At 34.6% G+C, this 24876-nt stretch overlaps 2 protein-coding genes and 1 non-coding gene across 13 annotated transcripts; 1 reads left to right on the forward strand and 2 right to left on the reverse strand.

Moving 5' to 3' along the window:
• Positions 1–5212: 5212 nt before the first annotated feature.
• Positions 5213–5284, reverse strand: TRNAK-UUU (transfer RNA lysine (anticodon UUU)). Its single transcript has one exon. It is a non-coding gene; the product is annotated as a tRNA-Lys (tRNA).
• A 3320-nt stretch (positions 5285–8604) lies between these two features.
• Positions 8605–16359, forward strand: CHR8 (chromatin remodeling 8). 10 transcript variants are annotated; one of them, XM_039031743.2, is made up of 8 exons: positions 8605–8764; positions 9039–9185; positions 9459–9989; positions 10135–10558; positions 11087–11954; positions 12315–12924; positions 13220–13684; positions 15340–16359. In XM_039031743.2, exons 2-8 carry the CDS (start codon positions 9096–9098, stop codon positions 16018–16020), a joined length of 3669 nt encoding a protein of 1222 aa, XP_038887671.1. In that variant the 5' UTR covers positions 8605–8764; positions 9039–9095; the 3' UTR covers positions 16021–16359. The 10 variants fall into 10 exon arrangements, with proteins under 10 accessions (XP_038887671.1, XP_090169955.1, XP_038887670.1 ...); XM_090313829.1 differs by having other exon boundaries at positions 8662–8764; positions 9459–10021; XM_039031742.2 differs by having other exon boundaries at positions 8663–8932.
• A 1294-nt stretch (positions 16360–17653) lies between these two features.
• Positions 17654–19939, reverse strand: ABCI18 (non-intrinsic ABC protein 4). 2 transcript variants are annotated; one of them, XM_039033099.2, is made up of 3 exons: positions 19166–19939; positions 18440–18724; positions 17654–17960 (listed from the first exon to the last, which is right to left on the reverse strand). In XM_039033099.2, the coding sequence occupies exons 1-3, from the start codon at positions 19670–19672 to the stop codon at positions 17898–17900; spliced, it is 855 nt and encodes a 284-aa protein (XP_038889027.1). In that variant the 5' UTR covers positions 19673–19939; the 3' UTR covers positions 17654–17897. The 2 variants fall into 2 exon arrangements, with proteins under 2 accessions (XP_038889027.1, XP_038889028.1); XM_039033100.2 differs by having other exon boundaries at positions 18485–18724; positions 19166–19925.
• Positions 19940–24876: the final 4937 nt, after the last annotated feature.

Raw genomic sequence — 24876 nt, forward strand, 5'->3', positions numbered from 1 at the left:
TTGGTGTTTTAATTAAACGTTTTAAAGTTTATAAATCTAATTAACACTAACTCAAAATTTAGATATGGAACATGTAACCTTATTTGTGAAGGATAAAATTTAAAAAATAGTCCTAACTTTTGCCGTTTATTTGTTTTTTAAAAAGGAAAACTTATATTCTTAAAAAAAATAATTGTAATATTTCTTATAATGCTTCGAAACTATCATCGATAGAATATATATGTTAAAATGTTAGTACAAAATTAGGGTATAAAACAATACATGTGTTAAAGAAAACGACAATTGAAAAATATAAAAAAAGCAAAAATCGACACATAGATATACGTGGTTCACTAACAGAGTAATATTAGTTACGTCCACGGGGTAGAGGAAAAATAGTATTATTAGAAAGAACGTTTTCTGAATGCACAAACCGTGCATCTATGACTAGAGAGTTTATATAGCGCATTACTTTAAACCTTAAGACCATAATCGTAAATAACTATGAATAAATAAATATGCTAAATACAGATTTTGAATAGGTATCGGGGACTAGGGCGCATCGTCCCGAATCCCGACTTGCTGATCGGACAACAAAATTCTCGTACTTGATTGTTCAAAATGCCAACAAACAAAGTCGAGATACTCCAACAATAAGGTATTCGGTTCTAAATTCTTATTACAATTCATCGCTACACTGATTGAAGTCCCAATTCTTTCTGTCCAACATTTGAACAATTCTCACCTTCAAAATTAATTTTGAAACACTGATGAACGATGAAGAGTAATACAACGATTTTTGGGGGGGAAAAGAATAATAATAATAATAACAAGGGTATTTTTATTTTAAACAAGTGGCAGAGGTTTGAATTACTTTTTGTAATATAAATCCTTAATTAATGTGGTCAAATTAGTGGAGGGTAGATACGTAAATTGGTTATCAATCGACCGCCGAGCCGCACACGTTTGTGCTGTCAATTAAATGGTGAGAGAGAGCCCACGTTGCTTGTACATAAACGTGCTTCCATTTGGCCCCAGCCGGCAACTTTTTTTTCCTTTCTTTTTCCTCTTTCCCTTATTTCGGAGGAAATTAAAATTTTAGGATATATTTAGATTAATTTAAGAAAAAAATATTTATAAATAATAATAAAATATCATAGTCCATTTACGATAAACTACTATCGATCTCTAGACACAGATAATAGTCTATCTATGATAGACTACGATAAACTACTATCTATCTCACGGTCTAATGTGGTCTATCTCAGATATACAGTGAAATTTTGTTATATTTGTAAATATTATGGTTCATTTTCCCATAGTTGAAAACATTCATATTTTTTAAATTAAATACGTGATAATGTATTTCAAACACACCTCTAGTCTTTGTAATATGATAAAATCCTCTAAATAGTCTCTAAAATTAGAATTTATGAGGGTTTATCAAGTATTATTTATGAAGTTTTATCGAATTATAACGACTAAATTTTCATTTTTAAAATCATAAAAAATAAATTCTAACTTTCTCTTAAATATATAGGATTTTTTTTCTTTTTCCTTTTTTTTTAGGGCAAAATGTCCAGGATAGTGTTTGTAATCTTTAATTTTCAATTTAATCATTGTGTTTTTGTTTTCTTCAATCAACTTTGTTGATATAAAGTCAGTTGTTCATTCAATTATTATTTTAGTAACACTTTTGAGCACTTGCCAATACATTTTCTTAGTGTCATATATGTGTGATTAAATACGTTAATGAAACAATAATTTAAAAGAGGCATCATTTTTCTTTTTGGTTAAATGATTTATATATGATTGTTAATGTGAACTTAATTTAATGATAATTAACTTTTTTTTTCTTTTTTAGAGGTCGAAAGTTCATCCCTTACTCCTACAATAATACTAAAAATATGATTAATACATAATTAAATTTTTTTATCAATTAAGGGCATTGCATGGTGGGTTGATTGAAGCAAGTATATATAGACATGTGTATTAAACTACACCGTTGACAACAATAATATATTTGTAAATTTTGGAACGTTTGGTTAGCTATTCTACACTCTAAATATAAAAATTATACATTGGACTATCAAAGACCAAACAACTTCATATTTAATAATTCAACACAACGTGCCAAAGCGAACATAACTCGATTGACTTTGAGTGTGTTAGTTAAAACGAGGTATGTGGTTTGAATCCTCCTACCTTCAATTGTACTAAAAGAAGAAACTCATCACAATGCCCCAATGCCTCTTGAGTAATTATTATTAGTATTATTTTAATTGTTGACACAATATTTTAAATTAAAAATAATAATTATGTTAAAATATCATCTTAGTCTATGTTCTTTATGGTTTGTTCAATTTTGATCCATGTACTTTGTAATGTTCAATTTTAATGCATATACTTTCAAAAAAAAAAAACGCCCTACTACTTGTTTATTGATGATTTTTTTTTAAAAAAAAAACTTTTTGTTCTCTATTAATATTTTCGGTCTAAATTATAGTTTTATGCATGAAAATTATTATTATTATTTAGTCAATTTTTATAAAATTTACTTGTAAGGAATTAAATTTAAGATTTATTAAAGTGTGAGGATTAAAATTGAATACTTGAAAGTACACGGAATAAAACAGAACAAAACTTAAAGTATCTTCTGAGAGAAAAACAAAACAAATATTAAATATAAGGGATGAGGACCAAAATAGTATTTTAACATAACAATCAAATGAGGGAGAGAGAGAAAATATAATTCCCAATTTAAAACGTCGTGTCAACAAATACAATTACTCAACTTTTTAAATCCACTCTTAAAACACAATAAAATGGTACATCTTCAAAACATAACGACCAAACACACCTTTAATTAAAAATTCAGAGCCTATAAGAGGGCGTAAAGGCTACATATTCAGAATCAAAAGTCTGAAAATCAAATATTTGTGGGAAGAGGGGGTTGTAAAGTAGAATCACAAATGTCTGTGTTTAGGATGGATGCATGGGTTTAGATAATCTATTTTTTCTCATTTTTGTAATCGTATTTCGTGAATTTATAACCTGGATCAATTTTTCTTTCAACGATATTAAATTTCTGTCATAATTTTGAATTAAAAATTTAATCTATTCATTCTAAAATAAAATTTATATTAGACTTTTCTTCTATACTCCTAAATTAAATCTTATTTTAGTCCATGAACTTTTTGTCTTGTTCTATTTTGATCCCTATTAAAAAAAGACTGTTTTGGTTCCTAAACTTTTTAAAGTGTTTATTTTGGTCCCTACTATTTGTTAACTATTTAAAGAAATTGCATCTAGCATGTGTTAAACATTATGAAGGTGAAGTAAAATGTCAACAATCAAAGCACCAAAAAACTGAACGATCAAAATCTTGAACGTGAGACGATTTTTGAGTTTTATAGAATATCACTTTACCAACTAATTCAAAATTGAAACCCTAAATTTTTTTAGTGTGACTAATTTATTCGGCAACCTAGTCATAAAAAATACAAATCATCATCTCATCATTTCATTCAAGAGTTGACGATTTTTAATAGTAGAAACTAAAGTAAGCACTTTTTAAAAGTTCAGGGACTATAATAAACGTCTTTTTTTTTTTAAGTTAGATACCAAAATAGAACAAACTTCAAAGTTTATGAACCAAAATATGTTTTAAACCATTAATTTATTAGACCTCTTAATTTTTATGACAATAATGTAGGAATGATAATGATTTAATTATTTTTATATATAAAAAAATTAATTAATTTTTCACGAGTTAGTTATTTTTATATACAAAAAACTTAATTAATTTTTAGTAACAAGGTAACAGAGTTTTGAAATTAAGTTTTATAGCAAATTTAGTTTGACTTTAAAATTCTTATTTATCTCTTTTTAAATGACAAATAGATGTTTGGATAATAAAGTAATAAAGTTTGAAATTCAATATACTAACATATTCACAACACATTAGTTTTGCTTTAAATCCCTAAATTATATATTTTTTCTTGTAGTTATGAAATGAGTTTACCTATGAGGTTTGCATTTAACAACATTCATAATTCATTTGTCAGTTCCCTCAACTAGTATAATCGACACCATGAGCAAAGAAGATCTTTGAACAATCGGAGATTGTTTTTATTTTTTTATTTTTGAAAATAAAGAAGGGGAAATTGAGGAAGAAGGGGAAATGGTAGGAAAAAAAGTCGTCCACTATCACAAGCAGTCATGTATCTGAAAAAGACTATCACAACAATTGATCACCAACAGTCATGACGGTCGATCATCGATAGTTGATTGTCACAAAAAACAGAATGGGTGTTTATAGGCTTAATTTTCAAAAACTCAAAACAAAAAATCAAATTGTTACCAAACAAGAACTTAGAGATCAATAGTGTTTTTCTTTAAATTCACGTGCAAATTCAATTACAATTATTGTCCTTATGATTCGGAGAAAGTTAAAATTTAGTTCATATGATTTATAGTTTAGACTGTCACAAGCTAAGGGTATGTTTGAAAGTTATTTAAAAATGGTTAAAATCACTATAAAAGCATGTTTATGATCATTCAAAAACTCATTTTATCGATGTAAAAACTGCATTTGAAAGTGTAAAATTAAATATTATGTTAATTATGAGTTTTAAATACATGTTTTGAAGTGGGTTTTTACATTAAAAATTATTTTAATCATTTTAAAACTACTTCCAATACATACACCAAAGTTTATGAGTGGGTTATTACTTTTATAAAAGTTTAAAGATAAAAAGTGTTTTTAATTTTTTTTTTTAATAATCTCAACATTTTTAACCAACAATATTTGTTGATATTAACATTAATATGCTAATTTAAATTATAAATTCGATTCTTATAATATATAGTCGATGTTGGTTTCTATAATTGAAAAGTTAGAATTAAGTCCTTATAGTTTGAAAGGAAAAGAAAAAAAAACTCATAAATAATGCCTAAGATTTTATGAAATTCTAACTTAAATGGACCAAATTTTAACTTTCTCAACCAACTAAATTTATTATAATCTAGCCTATAAATACAAACAAAACATATTAAAAGTAAAATACAATAAAAGAAACTACGGACAAAAAAGGAAAAAAAAAATATATAGAGAAAGTAGGGAAATGCGTGTCACGATTATAACTTTATTTTATTTAATTATATGATAATATTAAACAGAAAAAGGAAAAATTATATAATTACTAAAAAAGTAAAAAAAAATAAAAAACAACGCCGTCTGTGGGGATCGAACCCACGACCACGTGGTTAAAAGCCACGCGCTCTACCACTGAGCTAAGACGGCTTTTTCATATAACTATTATTATGATGTAAATATTTTAAGTTTAAATTATGTTTTCCAAACTTTTTAAATATCATGTCTTACTTATTGAACCTTTTTTTTTCCCTTTTAAGCATAGCCTAAATGTATACTTTTTACTTCAATTAACTTGTAGTAATTAATTTCCAAATAGAAATTCACTCGCACGAAAAATTAAAACTATATTTTAATATGTATATATGTGTGTGGTTTCTTGTCTTTTTTATGTTCTATTTTCTTTTTTTCTTTACTATATCCTTCCTCTCACTATCGCATTACAATGGATGGTTGATCGTAAAATGATCACATCACATGGTTGGTATATGTGTGTTAATAGTTTGAAATACTACTGTGATTCTTGTATTTTTAACTTTAGTTCATTTAGACATCTATACTTTTGGTATATTCATTTTGATCTATACTTTCAACGTTGATTCATTTTAGTTCATATATATATATATATATATTACAAACCTTTATAAATTTGTAAAATAAATGCATCACTTTTTTTAAGGATGAACAATACTGAAATTTATTAGTGTTTTATTGTGTTTGTTGATCTTTAAAAAAATATGTTGGAAATAGCAGGGCCCTCAGAACGATGAACTGTAAGCCGTCAGGGCACGACGGTCAAGCGAAGAGCAAAATCGTTACCGATTGGAACGTACACCCTTTCTAAACTCACTGCTCGGAAAGCTAAGATGAAGGAGAAGGGGAAAATGAAGTTGGGAATTAAGAAAAAATGAATCCTGTGTTTTACGAATTGCCGAAGGCCTCACCTTTTATAGGCCTTCAGCATCAAAACGGACAGTTTTAAAATTAACGAACCGTTTTAAAAATTAATCAACGGACCGTTTTAAATATAATCAACAGACAATTTTAAAATTAATCAATTATTATAATTTAACTTCGAACTTAAGTGATCCTATAAAGATGAAAATCATAATTAAAATTGGGAGGAAACAGAAATAAGTTTAAAATAAATAAATAAATAAATATCAAAATTATTATCAAACGATACCTGAAAAACTAGTGTCAAAATGAACTTAACTTAAATGTAATTGATATAATATTTTTTTATTGGATTCAAAAGTTTGATTTCCCATCTTCGTAGTTGAAATTTGTAGTCGAATTTATAGAATGCATATAACTTTAGTACAAATTAACTAATGTGAAATTTTGTTTACGGCTGTGATTCAGAAATTTGACAATTGTAACCTCTTAGAAGTTTTCCTTTGGAAAAAAAAAAAATCATTTTAAAAATAATGTATTTTTGACCCCTCAATATTTACTAGAGATAGAAAAAGACCATTATACCATTTTTTAGGAAAAACATTCAAAATTTAAAGTTTATCTTCATCTAAGTAAGTATTTTCACACATTTTAGAAGGGTTCTGGTTTTGGATTTCTTCATTGTTCTTGATTTCATGCTTTTGTGAATCTTTATACTTTTGTTATAATAGTGAGTTTCAATCTTGTTCGAGCTTATTTGTTTGAAAAAAATGATTTTTGTTTTTGTAACAGGTTTATAGGTTTTATTTTCATTGGGTTTCATAAATTTTTGGACTTTTTGTGAAAAAGAACGTTGCATTTTAGAATTTTTTAGGTCTATAAATAGTGTATGAGTTGATTTGTACATGATATATATATATATATATACTGTTTAAATTTTGATTTGCTAATTTTGAGACCTTATAATTCAATGAAACGGGCTACTTGAGATATTGACCGGACAGGGGGGACTAGGGTGTGATGCGGGTGGAACCGAGCGACTGAAATATGAAGCCTAGCCGAGCTACTTAAGATATTGACAGGGGTGGGGACTAGGGTGGGATACGGGTGGGTGGGACCGGGGGTTCGATGTGGGTAGGTGGGACCGGGAAGGGAAGCAGGACCAGGTGTAGAGTGCATGTAAGCTAATGTTTTTGGCCTGTCCCATACCCGATCGGTTTTAGATTTTTTTTTTAGTCTGACTCAATATGTGTGTTAAGACTTTTAATTTATCTATTTAATGAAATAATGTAGGTTATAATGGAATTGGAAACAAAGATTCATCCTAGTGATCATTTTCCTAATCATCATTTTCTTGTGGCCATTTCATGTTATTCTCATATATAAAAATGTATCTCTAAAATTAAGAAGGAACTTACTCCGACATAATTAGCCATATTTAGATAAATATATTTTGGTCCTCTCATTGACACAAACATCATCTTCAATGAACCGCTGGTTTGATATATATTTGTGTTTCCTAAGAGGTGCTAATAATATTTGTTGAAGTCTATATCTAATATTCTTCTAGTGGATTGATGGAGTCTATGTCATGATGTTTTCATGCCTCAACAACATGAGAGTGATGATTGTGATACGTCCGTGTGTAAAATTTTCAAATAAGATGTAATTGAGTCCAAATGGACACCATAATACAAGATAAGATGATATATACTCGTAGACAATATGTCATTTAAATTTGGACAAATAGAGCATTGTTTTAGAAATTTGTAAGCTTTTATGTATTTAATGGTTCAAGTGATGAAACTCTATAGTTGGCCTTATATATAAATAAGTAGTTTGTGCTACGTAAAACATGCAAAATACACTCAATTTTCAGCCGGATTCATGCATGTAAATGCCAATTCTCGAGCGGGATCATGCAAAACATACAAAATGCATACAATTTTCGGTCGGGGTTCATCCAAAGCATACAAAATGAACACAATTCTCGGCCAGGTTCATGCATGTAGGTGCTAATTCCCGAACGGGTTCATGCAAAACATACAAAATGCACACAATTCTCTGCCAGGTAATTTCAACCCATTTCTATCGAATCTGGTGAAACCTGACCAGGTATTTTAAAAAAAAGTTAAGTTTTTTTTTTTGCCTTTTCTTATTTTTTTTGTTTATTATTATTTTTAATTTTGAAATACACTTCTTTAAAATTTTTTAAAATTTTCAAATGGTCGTCCCATATTCTCATATCCCTGATCGGGTCCACACTGTGTCCCTCCTCTAATCAAGTCAAATAGCAACTTTTCATTTTAAAGATAATTTGGTGAAGAGAATTTTTTGAGAATATAATTTTTTTATTGTGAGTTGTAAAACAATTAATTTGGTAGAGAATTTAGTCTGAATATATATATTTGTTGTAGATGGTATAATAATTAATTTTATAGGTTGGTTGTTAAATTTAATAGCGAGAATTTAATAAAGAATGGTATAAGAATAATTTTACATAAAATTTTTTCCATGCTTGGGTAAAAAAACAAATTGTTTTTGAAAAAGGAGGTCAACATACAAAGTCGAACGCCACAAGCACAGAAGCGTGCACAAGAAGTTTAAATAAATTAATATTTTTTTAAGAAGAAAAGTAAATTAATAAAATTATTAAATTAAATTAAAATAAAAGCTGAAGAACTGGTAAAAAATCGCAGCCAGTCGGAGGCGGTGCCGGACCTTAGGTCTCAGGTAATCTCGCAATCCTTCCGATTAACGGGGAAGAAATCGGATTCCTTCCCTTGTCTCTCCGATTCCCTATTTGACAGAGATTTCTCCATCCGATTTTGTGTATAATTTTTGCTGTTTTCGATTTGGAGTTAGTTCTCCTCTGGTTGCTTCACCGCGCTTCCAATTCAGGTTTCAACTTGGTCTCATTGTTCGGATTGAATATTTTAGGTGCGAAGCTTTGGCGACTATGGGAGTGAATGTGTTGAATTTGATGCGCTTTAGTTTTGTTTGGTAGGTTTGGGTTATTGGCTGCACAATGCAATGTGTTGGGTGACACAACGTATTTGATTTGATGGAGGAAGAGGAGGATCGGATTTTGCTGAACAGCTTGGGTGTGACATCTGCTAATCCCGAGGATATAGAGCGGGACTTGCTTGAGAAGGTAATGGCGGGAGTTCTTTTGCATAATTCGTGATTTTAAGTTTTGTATTGGCGTGCAGTTATTTTACTGTTGTTTGTAATGGTTTTGGCCATTTGAATTACCTTTTAGCTTGGTTTAGATTAGACAAGAATGTCTGCTGTCGGTTTAGTACGGGAAAATTTGAAGTATTACATGAAATTGAACTCAGTCAGCAATTCTCTTTGGTTTCAACTGGAAATCAGTTATAAACTTGTTGCAGTTAACATCATTGAATGATTTGTGTTTGAATTGCAGGCAAAAAAGAATAGTGAGAATAGTGTTGAAGTTGGAGCGATTGCAGAGGAAAACGTTTGTGATAAGTTGGATAGCACTGATTCACCTTCTGCCAGCCATGTGCAGCTCTATCAGAAGCTTAGGGCTGTAGAATATGAAATAGATGCTGTTGCATCAACAGTGGAACCGGGGAAGAAACTTGAAAGAAATGAAGAACATTCTTACGTTGGCACCGATTCCCAGGAGCATGGGCGTGAAGTGGATGGTGTTTCAGCTTCTGCAGATGGCCTTCAGCATGCAATAGCAGTTGACAGGCTAAGAAGCCTGAAGAAAACCCAACAGCAGTTGAAGAAAGAACTTTCTCATTTGAATGACAAACACGCCAAGACAATATTGGAGATAGTCAAGGACAGATCAAAACCTAAGAGAAAGTCTAAAGAGGTTAAGAAATCAGTAAACAATGGAGAAAAGAGGTTGAAAGTTGTGTCATTTGATGAAGATAATGATTTTGATGCAGCTTTGGATGCAGCCACTGTGGGCTTTGTTGAAACAGTGAGTTAAGCTGTTTTCAAATGCTGTACTCTGTAAGATGCTTAACAAGTCTTATGTACATGTAAATTGAAATATGCTTCTATATTTGACATTGAAAAAAAAAAAAAAAATTCAACAGGTGAGTAACTTTCATTCTTTGTCTTAGGAAAGAGATGAGTTGGTACGGAAGGGAATTTTAACACCATTTCACAAGTTAAAGGGCTTTGAACGCCGTCTTCAAAATCCAGGGCAATCAAGTCTTCAAAACCCCAGGGGATCAAGGTGTGAAGTAAAGACGGAAGAAGAGGAACACGATGACTTTGCTTCTGACAGTGTCGCTAGAGCCCTCCAGTCAATGTCAGTGGCTGCACAAGCTCGGCCAACCACTAAATTGCTTGATCCAGAAGCTTTGCCGAAGCTTGATCCACCAACTCATCCTTTCTACAGGTTAAAAAAACTTGCAAAGGTTCCCCTATCTGCAGAAGACAAAGCTACAAAGAAAATAAAATGCAAAAAACCTAGACGGCCTTTGCCAGATAAAAAATATAGAAGACGAATTGCCATGGAGGAAAGAGATGAGGAAGCTGCTGGTACGTCTTGTAATTAGCTTGTGGTTGTTCTACCGCTTATTCTCTCCAAGTTCATGTTGCAGCTTCCTTGATTCAGTTGTATCTTTTACATGATGTTAACATCTAAGTTCTTAACCTTGTCAACTAATCATATAAAATATACTTTTCTGGCTTCTTCTCTAGTTGCTATCTTCTCAATGGTCAAAGAAGGCCACGTATTCAGATGCTTGCAAACTATGAGAAAAATTTCATGGATCTACCGGAGTTTGTTAGTTGAGAAAATTTTCTTCATGTTGTTCTTATTTTGATACTTACATGCAAGAAGTCATGTTGTTATTAACATATATCTTATTAAGTTGAAAACTTGTTGTAATAGAGCATTGATCTGTGAGAAAACCTTACTGTTCTTAGTTCTTCATCGTGGAATGTTTTACTGAATGGGTATGCCATTGATTGTTAGTTCTATTACATATTTACATACATCATCTTTAGCAATGGATCTTTTACGAAGAACATTTTTGTGTTCCTGATGTGTTATTCATGTTGCAGAGAATATGTCAGATGGTTTGCCTACATCAAGTTTTGAAAGAGAAGATTCAGGAGATTTAGAAGATGATGTTAATGAACCTTCTTCTGTAACACTTGAAGGCGGGCTGAAAATTCCTCATAGCATATTTGATCAGCTTTTTGATTACCAAAAAGTTGGGGTGCAGTGGTTATGGGAATTGCATTGCCAAAGGGCAGGTGGAATTATTGGAGATGAGATGGGCCTCGGAAAGACAGTCCAGGTCTTGGCCTTTTTAGGTGCATTACATTTCAGTAACATTTATAAACCAAGCATCATTGTCTGCCCTGTTACACTAGTTAGACAGTGGAAGAGGGAGGCACGGAAATGGTGCCCAGGACTTCTGGCAGAAATCCTACATGATTCTGCTCATGATCCCACTTATAAGAAGATGCAAGAAAAATCTGATGGAAGTGATGAAAGTGAAGATTCAGAGGAAAGTGATTATAGGAAGAACTCACAGTCCAAAGGCTCAAAAAAATGGGATTCCTTGATAAACCGTGTTTGGGGTTCAGAGTCGGGTTTGCTCATTACCACCTATGAACAACTACGACTGTTAGGCGAGAAGTTGCTTGACATTGAGTGGGGTTATGCAATCCTGGATGAAGGACATCGTATTCGAAATCCAAATGCTGAAGTCACTTTAGTTTGCAAGCAGCTACAGACAGTACACCGCATAATAATGACTGGCTCTCCAATTCAGAACAAATTGACCGAGTTGTGGTCCTTGTTTGATTTTGTTTTCCCTGGGAAGCTGGGGGTGTTGCCTGTATTTGAAGCAGAGTTTGCAGTTCCTATATCAGTTGGTGGCTATGCTAATGCCTCTCCATTGCAAGTATCAACTGCATATAGGTAAATGTTCTGAAATTTTTGTGAACATTCGCGGTCTTATTTTTATTATTTTCCCTCACTTCTCTCTTTTCTTGGAAATGTGTAGAATTGGTAAGTGTATTTTGTTTTTTCCTAGTTAAAAGATTCAAGTGAAGAGTTGAATCTTTGACCTTTAGGAGAGGTTATTAAGGTTACTGTTGTGCTTGGTTTACTAGTTGAGCTATGATCAAGTTGAGAGTTTATGAGGTGGTTTTATCATGGTGGAATGTTAAAAATGTTTTAATAAAAGGTTGGATGGGGGTAGTGCTTGGTCTTGTGGTTCTCCCTCCCTCTTCCTTCAGTAGCTGAACGTCACCAACCTTTGAAGTTCTCACTATGCAGGTGTGCTGTCGTTCTTCGTGACTTGATTATGCCCTATCTTCTTAGAAGGATGAAAGCGGATGTAAATGCTCATTTGCCAAAGAAGACTGAACACGTTCTCTTCTGCAGCCTTACTTTTGAGCAACGTTCTGTGTATAGAGCATTCCTTGCAAGCTCTGAAGTGGAAAGTATTTTGGATGGGAATAGAAATTCTCTTTCTGGAATTGATGTAATGCGTAAAATTTGCAACCATCCAGATCTACTCGAGAGAGACCATGCTTTTCAGAATCCTGACTATGGGAATCCTGAACGTAGTGGAAAAATGAAGGTGGTTGAGGAAGTGCTGAAGGTCTGGAAGGAGCAAGGTCACCGGGTTCTTCTTTTCGCTCAGACCCAACAGATGCTTGACATTTTAGAGAGATTTCTGGTTGGAGGTGGTTATACTTATAGGAGGATGGATGGTGGTACTCCCGTCAAACAGAGAATGGCCTTGATTGACGAATTCAATAATTCCTATGAAGTGTTTGTTTTTATTTTAACTACCAAGGTTGGTGGTCTGGGAACCAACTTAACTGGAGCAGATAGGGTGATAATCTTTGACCCCGATTGGAATCCATCGACTGACATGCAGGTAATAAATATATCACGTTTCTGTTTTTCTACTTTATTCTATTGAACTAGTTGTTTCATACCTGTCCGGAAAATTTTGATTGAGGTTCTTCACTTTGTTTAAACCTGGAAAACTACGTTGAATTACTGTACTGCGCCTCTTGCAGTTTAGTAGGCAGCATCTTTTATAATTTTTCCTGTTTATTACAATATTATGGAAGATTTTTCTTCGTATTCTCTGCTACATGGCGATAACTTTACATTATTATATTTGAGCCATTTGAATCTAATTTAGTCATTAATTCTTCCCGTTACAGGCTAGGGAGCGTGCTTGGCGTATTGGTCAACAGCGGGATGTAACAGTGTATAGATTGATCACTCGTGGAACTATAGAGGAGAAAGTGTACCATCGACAGATATATAAGCATTTTCTCACTAATAAGATACTAAAGAACCCACAGCAGAAAAGGTTCTTTAAGGCTAGAGACATGAAGGATCTCTTTACACTGAACGAGGATGGGATGAATGGATCAACAGAAACATCAACTATTTTCAGTCAGTTGACTGATAGTGTAAATGTTGTTGGTGTTCAGAAAAATGAGAAGGATGAGCAAAAATCTGGCAGTGGCTCAGTATTGTATGCAGACTCTGCTGATGAAAACCTATGCAAATCAGAGATTGAAACTTCTGGAAGGAATGGTTCCGTAGAGATGGGCCAGGGTGGTGGAGCAGACGAGGACACAAATATCTTGAAGAGCCTTTTTGATGCGAATGGTATTCATGTAAGTCTCATCCTTTTTTATATCCACATAAGCATTTTCATGTCTATTGTTGATAGGTGTTATCGTGAGATCAAAATACACAAGGATTCTCATTATTCTATAGATTAGAGTTCAATATTTATAGGCATACATGAAAGTCCTAAATTAAGAATTGTAAAATGACGATAAAAGACGAGACTGATAAGCTCCTATATTTGCACAAATATACGAAGGAACCAAAACACAGTCGGACTATATTGAAATGTAAATGTAAATGAGTACAACTTGCAAGATAGCCAAGTAATTTGAGGTACTTGGATCCTCCCTCTTGAAATCTCTCTCAAATCCTAATTCTTTCACCAATATATTACTTAACTTTCTTCTTTTCCGTTCCCACTCTTTATAACCAAATACTATAATAACCTCCTTAAGTAATAACTAATGTACCCTTAATATCCTAATAATACCCTAATAACATGCCTATTATTGTGGGCCCCTAAAACAGGCCTTGTCCTCAAGGTGTGGTTAAATAGAACAACAATAAAAATTGGATACTAAGCAAAGTAATGTTTTCTAATTTTTATTTTATATATATATACCGTTGCTAAACAATCCTTCAGAAACTTGAAATCTGGGTTTGTGCGTTGACTATAGGCAGATGGTGGCGAGTGGGTGGTGAATGCCAAGACAAAGGCTAGGGTGTGCAGGAACACGTGAAAAGAAAAATAAAGAAGAATCTGAAAGAAAGTTATTTATGGGAGAATAGGTCTGTGTGGGCTGGAATTAATGAATGGGATAAATCTTGTTATCTTTTAGGGGATATTTGGGCAAAAGAGTGAAGTTTAGTTTGAAAAGTTGTTTAGTTATGGGGTCCAAGTCCATAGTGGAAGGAGTTAATAAATAGTGGAATGGATGTTTTCTTATTGTGGGGCCCAAAATAGGTTTAAGAACTCTTTGGACCAAACAAGAAGTGGAGTTAAGTGGTTGTTTTTCAACAACTCCACTTCTCCCAACTCCTACCCTTTAAGCCAAACATGCCCTAAAAGCCTGGAAGGGCCAATACGACTTACAAGGGTTCTTGGCCTGGGCCTTTCTTAAGTGGTTGTTTTTCATTTGTGGCCCACAACTCTGTGACTCTTTCCCTTAACTTTTCTTCCTTCGTTTTCTTTTTACTTGTGTCGATGCACACCCTTGGCTTTGTCTTGGTTTGCATCCAAGTTGCCACCATCTGCCAATTGTCATCGGCCAAGCATAAGTTTCAGGTTTTTGAAGGATTGTTTACTGATGTGAATGCAGTCATTAAAAGAAGAAAAAAGAAACGGAAGGAACTATAGTTTGCAGATTATTGTTTTGTTTAAACACATCTTGAGGACAATGTATGTTTTAGGGGCCAGCAGTGACAGACATGTTATTAGGATATTATGGGTGTGAGTAATTAATTAGGAGGTTTTTATGGTATTCAGTCAGACATAGAGGGCGAGAGAAGGGAGAAAGTTGGGAAATATTTTGGTAAGTGAATTGGGGCTTGCGAGAGATCTAAAGAGGGGAGAGGCTAAGTACTTCGAATTCCTTAACTATCTTGTAAGTTCCAATCATTTACATTTGTATTTCAATATGGTTTGATTGGGTTTTGGTTTATTTCCTGCTGTTTGCTTTACATCCTTCTTAATATGCAGAGCGCTGTTAATCATGATATCATTGTTAATGCTGATGATGGGGAGAAGATACGGCTAGAGGAGCAAGCTTCTCAAGTTGCACGTAGAGCAGCCGAAGCATTGCGTCAGTCTAGAATGCTGCGAAGTAACGAGAGCATCTCAGTTCCAACATGGACTGGAAAAGCTGGAACTGCTGGTGCACCATCGTCTGTGCGTCGGAAGTTTGGTTCAACTGTTAACTCTCTAGTAAACAACAATTCCAAATCCTCAGATGAAGTATCTAGAAACGGAACTAGCCATTTAAATGGCTATGCTGCTGGAGCATCTTGTGGAAAGGCCTTATCTTCAGCAGAGCTGCTGGCTAAAATCCGAGGAAACCAAGAAAGAGCAATCAGCGCTGGGCTTGAACATCAGACAACTCCTTCAAGTAGTTCAAATAATGTAAGAGTTGCTGGTATTGGTTCTTCTCGGTCGTCGAAGAACTTATCTGTAGTACAACCCGAAGTATTGATTCGTCAGATTTGTACATTTATTCATCAAAGAGGTGGAACCACTGATTCAGCCAGTATTGTACAGCATTTTAAGGACAGGATACCCTCAAATGATTTGCCCTTGTTTAAGAATCTGCTGAAAGAGATAGCAATATTAGAGAAAAGCCCTAGTGGTTCATTCTGGGTTCTGAAGCCAGAGTATAAACAGTAATCTAAGCCACAATTAGTCATTTACTTCCATTGCATCAATGCCGTTTCCACTTCTGACTTGGAATTTTGTTTAGGCTAAATTACAAATCATCTGAACTTTGTTTTTGTTTAAGCTACCATTGGAGTAGTAATATGAATGAATCTTGAACGAACATTGAGACGGTCACATTGTTCCAAGTTTCTATCATGTCATTCCAAGTCTCGATGTTCGTTCGATATTTAAGTAGATTTCTACTCCAAGTATAGTTTAGAAACCTTTATAAGATCAATGATACTATTATAACGTCCAAAAGAATAAAATTCCAAAATAAAGTTCAAGGATATTTTTTTTTTGTTGTAATTTAGTCTCCTTTATGGCGTTTTTATTTTACTTGTCTAGATTCTTCCATTCTTGGTGTCCTTTTTTACCAGCCAAGCTGCAGCTTAACTGACAATGATACCGTGTACAGCTATTCTGAAACAGATTGTCAATAATTCAATTTGTAGAGTCCTTGATTTATGGATTGGTAGTCATTTTTCAAGCTGTAGATGGATTTATTTATAGCAATTCTAATCTTTCTTCAGTTCACGAAAGACTTGGGGACTTGCCAAGCTGTGTAGAAAACCTTTTGAAGGCTTTCGCAAACTCATTTTGTCATTCAACATTTTTTTTTAAAAAATTATTATAGCCTATGGTATTCTTTATTAGGTTCCAGTTCAACACACTGAAATTGCCTCCCAGTCGGATGTTGAGAACATTCGAGTTTAATGACATAAAAGAGAATATATTCATTATAGCCCTTGAAGGAAAAAATTATTCGACATTTGTAGGTAGATTTAAAAATATTCATGATGCCTCTTCATAACAATTAGATATATTTATAATTTTGAAATATTTTTTTTCCATCTCTTCTACATTTAATGAACAGTCATTTCAATGACTTCTATCATAGACTCCCCTTCACTTCATAACTATTTTTTTATCTGTAAAAATACAACTCGTATGACCATATAACATTTTAGTTTGATATCAAAAGTTAGATAACTGATTTTTAAAAATTTGTTTTCATTTGTTTAACTCGTCACTCACTCAAATTGTAACCACTACACTCTAACAAATCTCTCTAAATAACAGTTATATTATCATTAATAGTATCTTAATATTCTCAATGTTATCCTGTTAATATTTTAACATGAAATAATCATCACTTGTTGGAAATGGAGGGATGACAAAAGAATACATGGTTATAAGACATCGACATTATTTTAATCTAAAATTCTGGTTAAATAATTTTTTCCGTATGTAAAATGAAAAATATTGTTCAAATTTAAGGAAATTTGTTACATGATAAAATTGACAGACTAATTAGAGATTAAATGTAATTACAAACTAAGAAGATTTTAATGCTTAATTTTGGTGATCTCATGGTAAAAGTTAAAATTGTTATAAATTTAAAAGATAGAGTCAATATGAATCAAAGTTCAAATTGTTTTTTTCAACCTAAAATTTGTCTTTACTGAGGCAATTTGTATTTTGATATAAATCAGCTCAATGAGGCCTACCACTTTCCATTATATAGTATACACGAGGCATGCAAATTTGCAAGGACATTCTTTTATGAGTTGAATTACAAAATGAAATCAAGCCAATCAAGAACAGAAACACAAGGCCGTGGATTTAAAATAGGCTAAAGAGACAACTCAAGATCAATAAGGAAAATAACTGGAGAAGTATAGATATGTATTCCAAAGATTATTTTCCAATATGGTAATATAACTTGTAACTTCCCTTTCACCTTTTTTTCCTCCCCTCTCATTTCACCCTCAAGATGAGCAAAAAATGAAGATAACATCAAACTAAGACTTTCTGTTTTAATAACAAACACCAGCTTACATTGATCAGAATGCTGCCCATCCTGATGCTGCTGCCTTTGTTGAACCTGGTGCAGAAGGAAGATTTCTCTGCAAACGTGATTCAAACACGAGTTAAAATTGTGATAGCTTGTTTTTCGACACAAGGATACACACACCCGTACGAAAATACAAGCTACCTATGTTCTAAGAGAATCTAAAGAATAGGGATCAATATCGGATTTATATTTCAAATGCTTGGGCTATAAGCTTACACCAGGCACTATTCTTGAAGTTGGCCTAGCAAATATAAGGGCAAGCTTCAACACAAATGCCTAAGATAGTAGTGAATTCTAATCACAAAGGAGAGAAACCAATACTTGAGTCTAATCGAACTTAGTAATGAGTTTCCTTAAACTAATCTAGATTTAAATGGGTTATGCATAAAGGACAGAAGAACCATAATATGTAAGCTAAAGGGGCAATTTATACTAGTCACTTAAGAATACCATTATCCCCATCAAATATGTTTCTCTGAATCACAGGTATAACGGAACGAATTAACAAACAACTAACAGCAGACATTGTACCTCAAGTTGGGAAAGATCTGATAAAGGGTCGCTTGCATTGCTTACATTGTCCTTTTTTCCTTCATGACCGACATCACGGCATGTGCTGGCGGATAACTTCCGCACAGCTGGATCGTTTGGAGGGGGTGGAAGAGGAGTACTGATTTTCCTAGCTCCAGTTGGTGGTGGAGCAAGACTTAGAGTTTTTGGCTTTCCAGAACCAGACCCCGACAGGCCAGCAGCTGAGAGCATACCAGTTCCACTAGATGGTTTATGCTTCACATTGATTCGAATTGTTTCACCTTCCTATCATCCAGTCCATGGTAAAGAAACACAATTACAATGACAATATAAAACGTTTATAATTTTACAACTACTAAATCATAGTAATTACTTAATAGGTAACAGTTTGCTTGATTAGTTAGTTGAGGATTCTTTGTTTTAATGCTTTTGTATTCTTTCATTCTCCTCTCAATGAAAGCTACTAAATCATAGTAATTACTCACTAGGTATTAGTTTACTTGATTAATCGTGGGCTTTCGTATTTTTTGTATACTTTTGTATCCTTACAACACCATTATCGCAGCCAGAGGTTTGGCCTGCCAAATGAGTAATTCTATACTATTCGATGTAAACAATTCGCTCTCCTAATAGTTAGATCAGAGGATTCATTAATCAAATCAGTTCATAGTCAAGAACCCATCAGATTTAAATATCAGAAGTCCATCAAAATCCGGGGAAGTGTACCTTCAATCTGTGATTCACAGCAGGATGGATATCAATTTGGCTCTCTTCATTAGCATCGCCGCCGCTACTTCCGCCACTAGCCGGATCCTTCTCAAGATCCCTCCTAACGTACTTCTCATGGTCAGACAATGCCACATTGAAATCAAAAGCTTCATTTCGTTCGGCAAAACCTAACCCTACAAAAGCGTGCTTACCCCGGCCATCCTCGATCTTCAAAACGAAGTATCGAGAAGAGTCAAGAACGGTCTCAACGGAGTTCTCCCGCTGACCAGGATTAACAAAACAAGCAGCAAAGAGTTCGCCGGAGTTGGGATCTTCCAATCGGATCTCACATCGGTCCTTACAGGACACAACTCGAAGGCGGCCGGACCAGATCTTGTCGGATTGTAGCCACTCACCACACTTGCAGCCACCGGATGTGGTTCGAGGAGGAATTTTGTAGACGGAAACCTCACGAACGACAAGGAGAGTGTGCTCGAAGGTCTCATCGTCCTCCTCAAACGACATGGCGAATTTCTGGGAATGTGAGATCGATTGAGAAGAAAGCTTGAGGATTTCTTCAAAGAGATGGAATTTGGGGAAATGGGTTCTTCAAAAAATTGAATTTATTGAAGGAATTAAAGGTGAGATTTGAGAAGAAAGCATTAGAAACAGAAAAGATGCAAAACACAGACGTGGCTTTGAAGAATTGTGTTCATCCAGAGGTCAACTCTACTGTGTCATACCCCCATTTTACTCATTTGCCCTCTTTGGATGTCCCAAAAATACCAACAAACACGGATCAATTTTAAATGATAAGCTCCAAGCTTTTTTTTTTAATACAAAAAATATTTTAAAATATTTACATTTTATAGTAAAAAGTTTTAAAATGTTTGCATTTTTAGAACTCTTGCTATAAAGTGTAAAAATGTTTTAGATTTTTTTATTTATAAGATTTTTTTCCTTCTTAAATTATCTTTTTAGTTCTCGACTTTTGAAGAATATATACGTCGAGCGTCTATGTTTTAAAAATATATAATTTAATTTTGGAGTTTTTAAAGTACATTTAAAGGTCTACTTTTAAAAATTTGAAATTAAAAAAATAAAAATTGAAAAACTATCTCTTCCCTCAAATTATTTCTTAAACTTATTTTTCTTAATATATAATTATTTAAAATAATAAAAAAAATAATAATCTAGAGTTCTAGTAAATATATTCTTAAAAACTTGGGACTAAAAAATTATATTTTGAAAACCTAGGAACTAAAGGGACATGTTCTATAAAATTCGGAGACTGAAAAATGTATATTTTGAAAATTTAGGGACCAAAAAGGTATTTTCATGTAGAGTAATTTTGTAAGAAAATATATTTCGCTAATGAATAAGTTATCCTTCATTTGGATCCACTCTCATAAATAAACTAATTTTGATGATTTGTTAGTATTTTATAGCTATTTGTACTTTTAAAATTATTTCAAAATCACCTAAATAAAATCATTCTAAGATCTTACCAAATTAGCTACAAAAATCATCATGTAATTATTTTTAATAAATAGAGAAAAAAAAGAAGACAAGAAAATGAAAAATCACTCAAGATTATTGAAAAATTGATACTAAGGGTGTTTTATGTCACAATTCAAACAACCTAGACGACTCAATCTATAATGTAATTGTTGAATTGAGTTAGATTTTTTTTTTCTTGATTTAGATTGATCAATATTTTTCAAGAATCAAATTTCATGTAAAAGTAGTTTAACATTCTTTTTTATCAAATTTTTTTCTTATAAAAATCAAACTACTTTTGACTTTCCAAAAATTTAAAAATGTGTTTCTAAATTTTTGTTTGTAAAAGATGGTTATATTTTAACTGAATATTACCAATTTTACAACGAAAATAAATGAAACTTCGATATACATACATTTTGAGCATATACAGAGATAAAAGAAAAAAGAAAAAATGGACTAAAAAATGTGATAATTGGAACTTCAAAAGAGTCTATCCACGATGAATGTTCAAGTTAAATTGGCGCTAAAATTTATGTTATCAAGTACACACAGTAAGCTCGTGTTCAACTCAATTACACCTATAATTAGAATAAAACCTTGAATATCATCGCTTTGATGTTAGTTATTATTGAATCAACAAACATCTAAGGTCATTTGTGTAATGAACTTTTTATATTAGAAGGTTTCAAAGGATTTGCAAATCTATTTTCAATCAGAAGGGGATGGAGACTTAGCTTCTAATGTCTTTGGAAACGTTTTCATGGTGAGCCATTGCCTTGAGTTTATAAAGCCATTATACCTTTTTTTAAAATTAAAAAAAAAATTAGCATAGGTGATATTATTATACAACAATAAGGGGATCCCACAGCATGGGATCAAGGCATCAAAGCAACAAAGCACAAACAAAAACAGGACTCAACTGAAACAAAGCTGAAACAAAAGCAAACAACACCGTCCACCTGGGAGAAAAACAAAGAAAAGGAAACAAAACCCCACAACCTAGGGCCAACAACAAAACAAAGAATATCAACAAGAACAAAAAGAGGAAAAACATCCATAAACGCACTAGATAAGACCAAGAAGATCAGCTCGCCAGGAAGCAACGTGAGCATGAACCGTAGAGACTATAATGTGAAACAGAGCAGACACTGTCCTCGGATTACCCCGATGAAATCGCCAATTACGCTCCTACTAAATGTAGTAGATGGAAGCACACCAGAAGACACGGAACAACTTACTATGCACCTCCTTACCTAACCCCACTCGGCAAACCCAAGACAACTTAACATCCCAACCCACAACCCGATGAGACGAACCCAACTGACGCAACACACCTAACCGCACCTCTCTCCCAAACCCACACTAAAAATAATAGATGATCCTGCGACTCCACAACTCCCCCACACAGAAGACACCCCTCTCCGACAACACATCCCAACTCCTCAACCAATCCCGTATACCTAACCTGTCCTCACAGCTAACCACACACAGAAGGAATGACGCGGAATACCACCCCTAGACCATAAAAGACCTGCCTAAGACACCCTAGGACGACGAAGGCACAAACTTCACTAGCAATAGAAAATCGACCACTAGCACCTGGCACCCAAACCTAATAATCCTCCCCTCTCATCCTGGGCCCCACTGCCTGAATAAAACCTCAGATCTCGAGCAACTCCCATGACATTATAGGCCACCTCCAACCTCTCTCACCATCCATAAACTCCGACAACCACGTCTCCATATTACTCTCTGCATCATAGACCACCGTAGCCCCATATGAATCCATAATCACACCCCCCAGCAACCAAGGATCCCATCAAACAAAACATGACCTTCCATCACCCACTATCAAACAAACCAGGTGCTTGAATATATCTCTCCAACGCAAGATAGCCCTCAAGCACTAAGACCTCCCAACCTCACCGAACAACCCACAAAGACCACCCACACAAAACATACGCCTCTATCCACACCACCCATAAAGAGCCTGATTTAATTAAAAGAAGCCAGAGCAGCTTCATAATAGAAACCTAATTCCATGAAGCCACATGTTTCATACCCAACCCATCTTCACCCTTTGGCAAGCACACCTTATCTCATGCCACCCACGCACCACCCAACTCTCCACACTGCCCTTCCATAAATAACTACGCAACAGATGATCAACCTCATGAGTTATACACGCAGGCAACACGAAGATGCTACACTAAAACACCTGAAAGGACTGTAAGACAGACCTGACAAGCCGTAACCTCCTAGCAAAAGAGAGGGATTGAGCCGCCAGCTTTTAATACGAGTTGTAATCCTCTGTATCAAAAGCGCACAATCTACAACCCTCAACTGACCAACCAATAAAGGTAACCCCAGATACCTAATAGGCATCGAACCAAGAGAGAAACCCATAAAAGCAGCAAACTCCTCTGCCTTACTAGATTCCACACCCGCAACAAATATGGAACTCTTCCCAACATTCGTAACTAACCTAGATAGCTCTGTAAACTCTCCCAGAACCTGCCTCACAAACTCCAAGAACCCCTCTCAGCTGCATAGAAAATCATCAAATCATTTGCAAAACCCAAATGAGTCAGGCCTACATGCTCAAACCGATCATGGAACCTAAACTACATAGGAGGCTTATTCAACAACTTGGACAGAACCTCCATCACCACCACAAACAAAAAAGGAGACAATGGATCCCCCTACCTCAACCCCTTCCTACAGAGAAAACCCCCTCGAAGGAACCATTAATCATCATAGAGAGCGTAGGTGAAGTAACACAAGCCCTCACCTAACTAATAAACTGAAGGGGCGTACCTATAGCAATCAACACACCAAACAGAAAATCCCAATTGACCGAATCATACGCCTTCTAAAGATCAACTTTCAACACACAACGTGACTTCCCTCTGCCCACCTTATAGCCCCCTACAAGCTCATGACATAATAAAATGTTATAAAAAATCGACCTACTAGGGACAAACGCAGGCTGGTTACCACTAATGAAAGAAGGCAACCATAATCGCAATCTCTCAGCTTGAACCGTCGAGATACACTTATACACAACATTGCAACAAAAAACAGGACGAAAGTTCTCCATAAGTTCGACTCCCCGCCTCTTTGGGATAAGAGTAATAGCAGTAGAGTTAACTTCACTCAGTAGATAACAGGACTAAAAAGAGTTCAGAACCGCATCACAGAAATCATCCCCAACCACTCCAACAACTCTATAAAAATCCACTGAAAACCCATCAGGCCCAGGAGCCTTCTCAGATTTCAACAAGAATAAAGTCTTCTGAATCTTATCCCGACTCACTGGGCGACCAAGCGCCTCCACCCCCTCCGCGGACCAGCTAAACTGCACAATATCCTCAATTCGGGCAGTAAGATCCCTATACCCCACATGTTGAGACCTCAAACTACTATGAAAGAAATCCACTGCCACCCCCGACAGCACCATCTGGCGAGTCCCCTCAGCATCCACAACTGAGAATAAACCACTGCAACTACGGCGAGAACGGACATAACGATGAAAAACGCCATGTTCATTAACTCCAGCCACCTTACCCTAGCCTTCTGCCGGAGCGACTCCTCCTCCAATCTAGCCACTGACCAGAATACCTCAGTGGCCCGAGCTGCCTTCGCACACACCGACTCTGAAAAAGGATCCCTCTCCAACTCAACCTGAGCAGCCTCCATAACCTGCCTAGCAACCAGCACCTCATCAGATAACATAGAGATACGTCTACTAAACGAGGCACGTAAAATTCTCTTTACTGCCTTCAAATTTTGCACGAAGCTAACCATAGGGGACACATCCTCCGACCTTCTCCACGCTGACCTAATAGTATCAATAAAGCCGTATGCCTCCGCCCAATGAGTAAAATAGCGAAACGTATGAGGTGACCTACTCCTTGTTTCCCCTGTAGACACCAGAAGAGGGCTATGATCGGTAATCCCTCATTGCCCAACCCTAACCTCCAAATACGGAAAAACCACCTTCCATGCCTCATTAGTCAAGCAGCGATCCAACCGACGTAAGATACCATTCCCCTAAACTTTACTAGTCCAATTAAATCAGTTACCTATCACCCTCATCTCAACCAGATCCGCCTCCAACAACGCCCCATCAAACTCCTCCATCTCCCTCAAGCTAGGGCAACCATAAAGATCGTCTGAACTACTACAAATAGCATTAAAATCACCCATAACAAATCCAGGAAGCT

The sequence above is a fragment of the Benincasa hispida genome, chromosome 5 (assembly GCF_027475165.1).
Source record: "Benincasa hispida cultivar pf3 chromosome 5, pf3_genome.v1.1, whole genome shotgun sequence".
Taxonomy (NCBI): domain Eukaryota; kingdom Viridiplantae; phylum Streptophyta; class Magnoliopsida; order Cucurbitales; family Cucurbitaceae; genus Benincasa; species Benincasa hispida.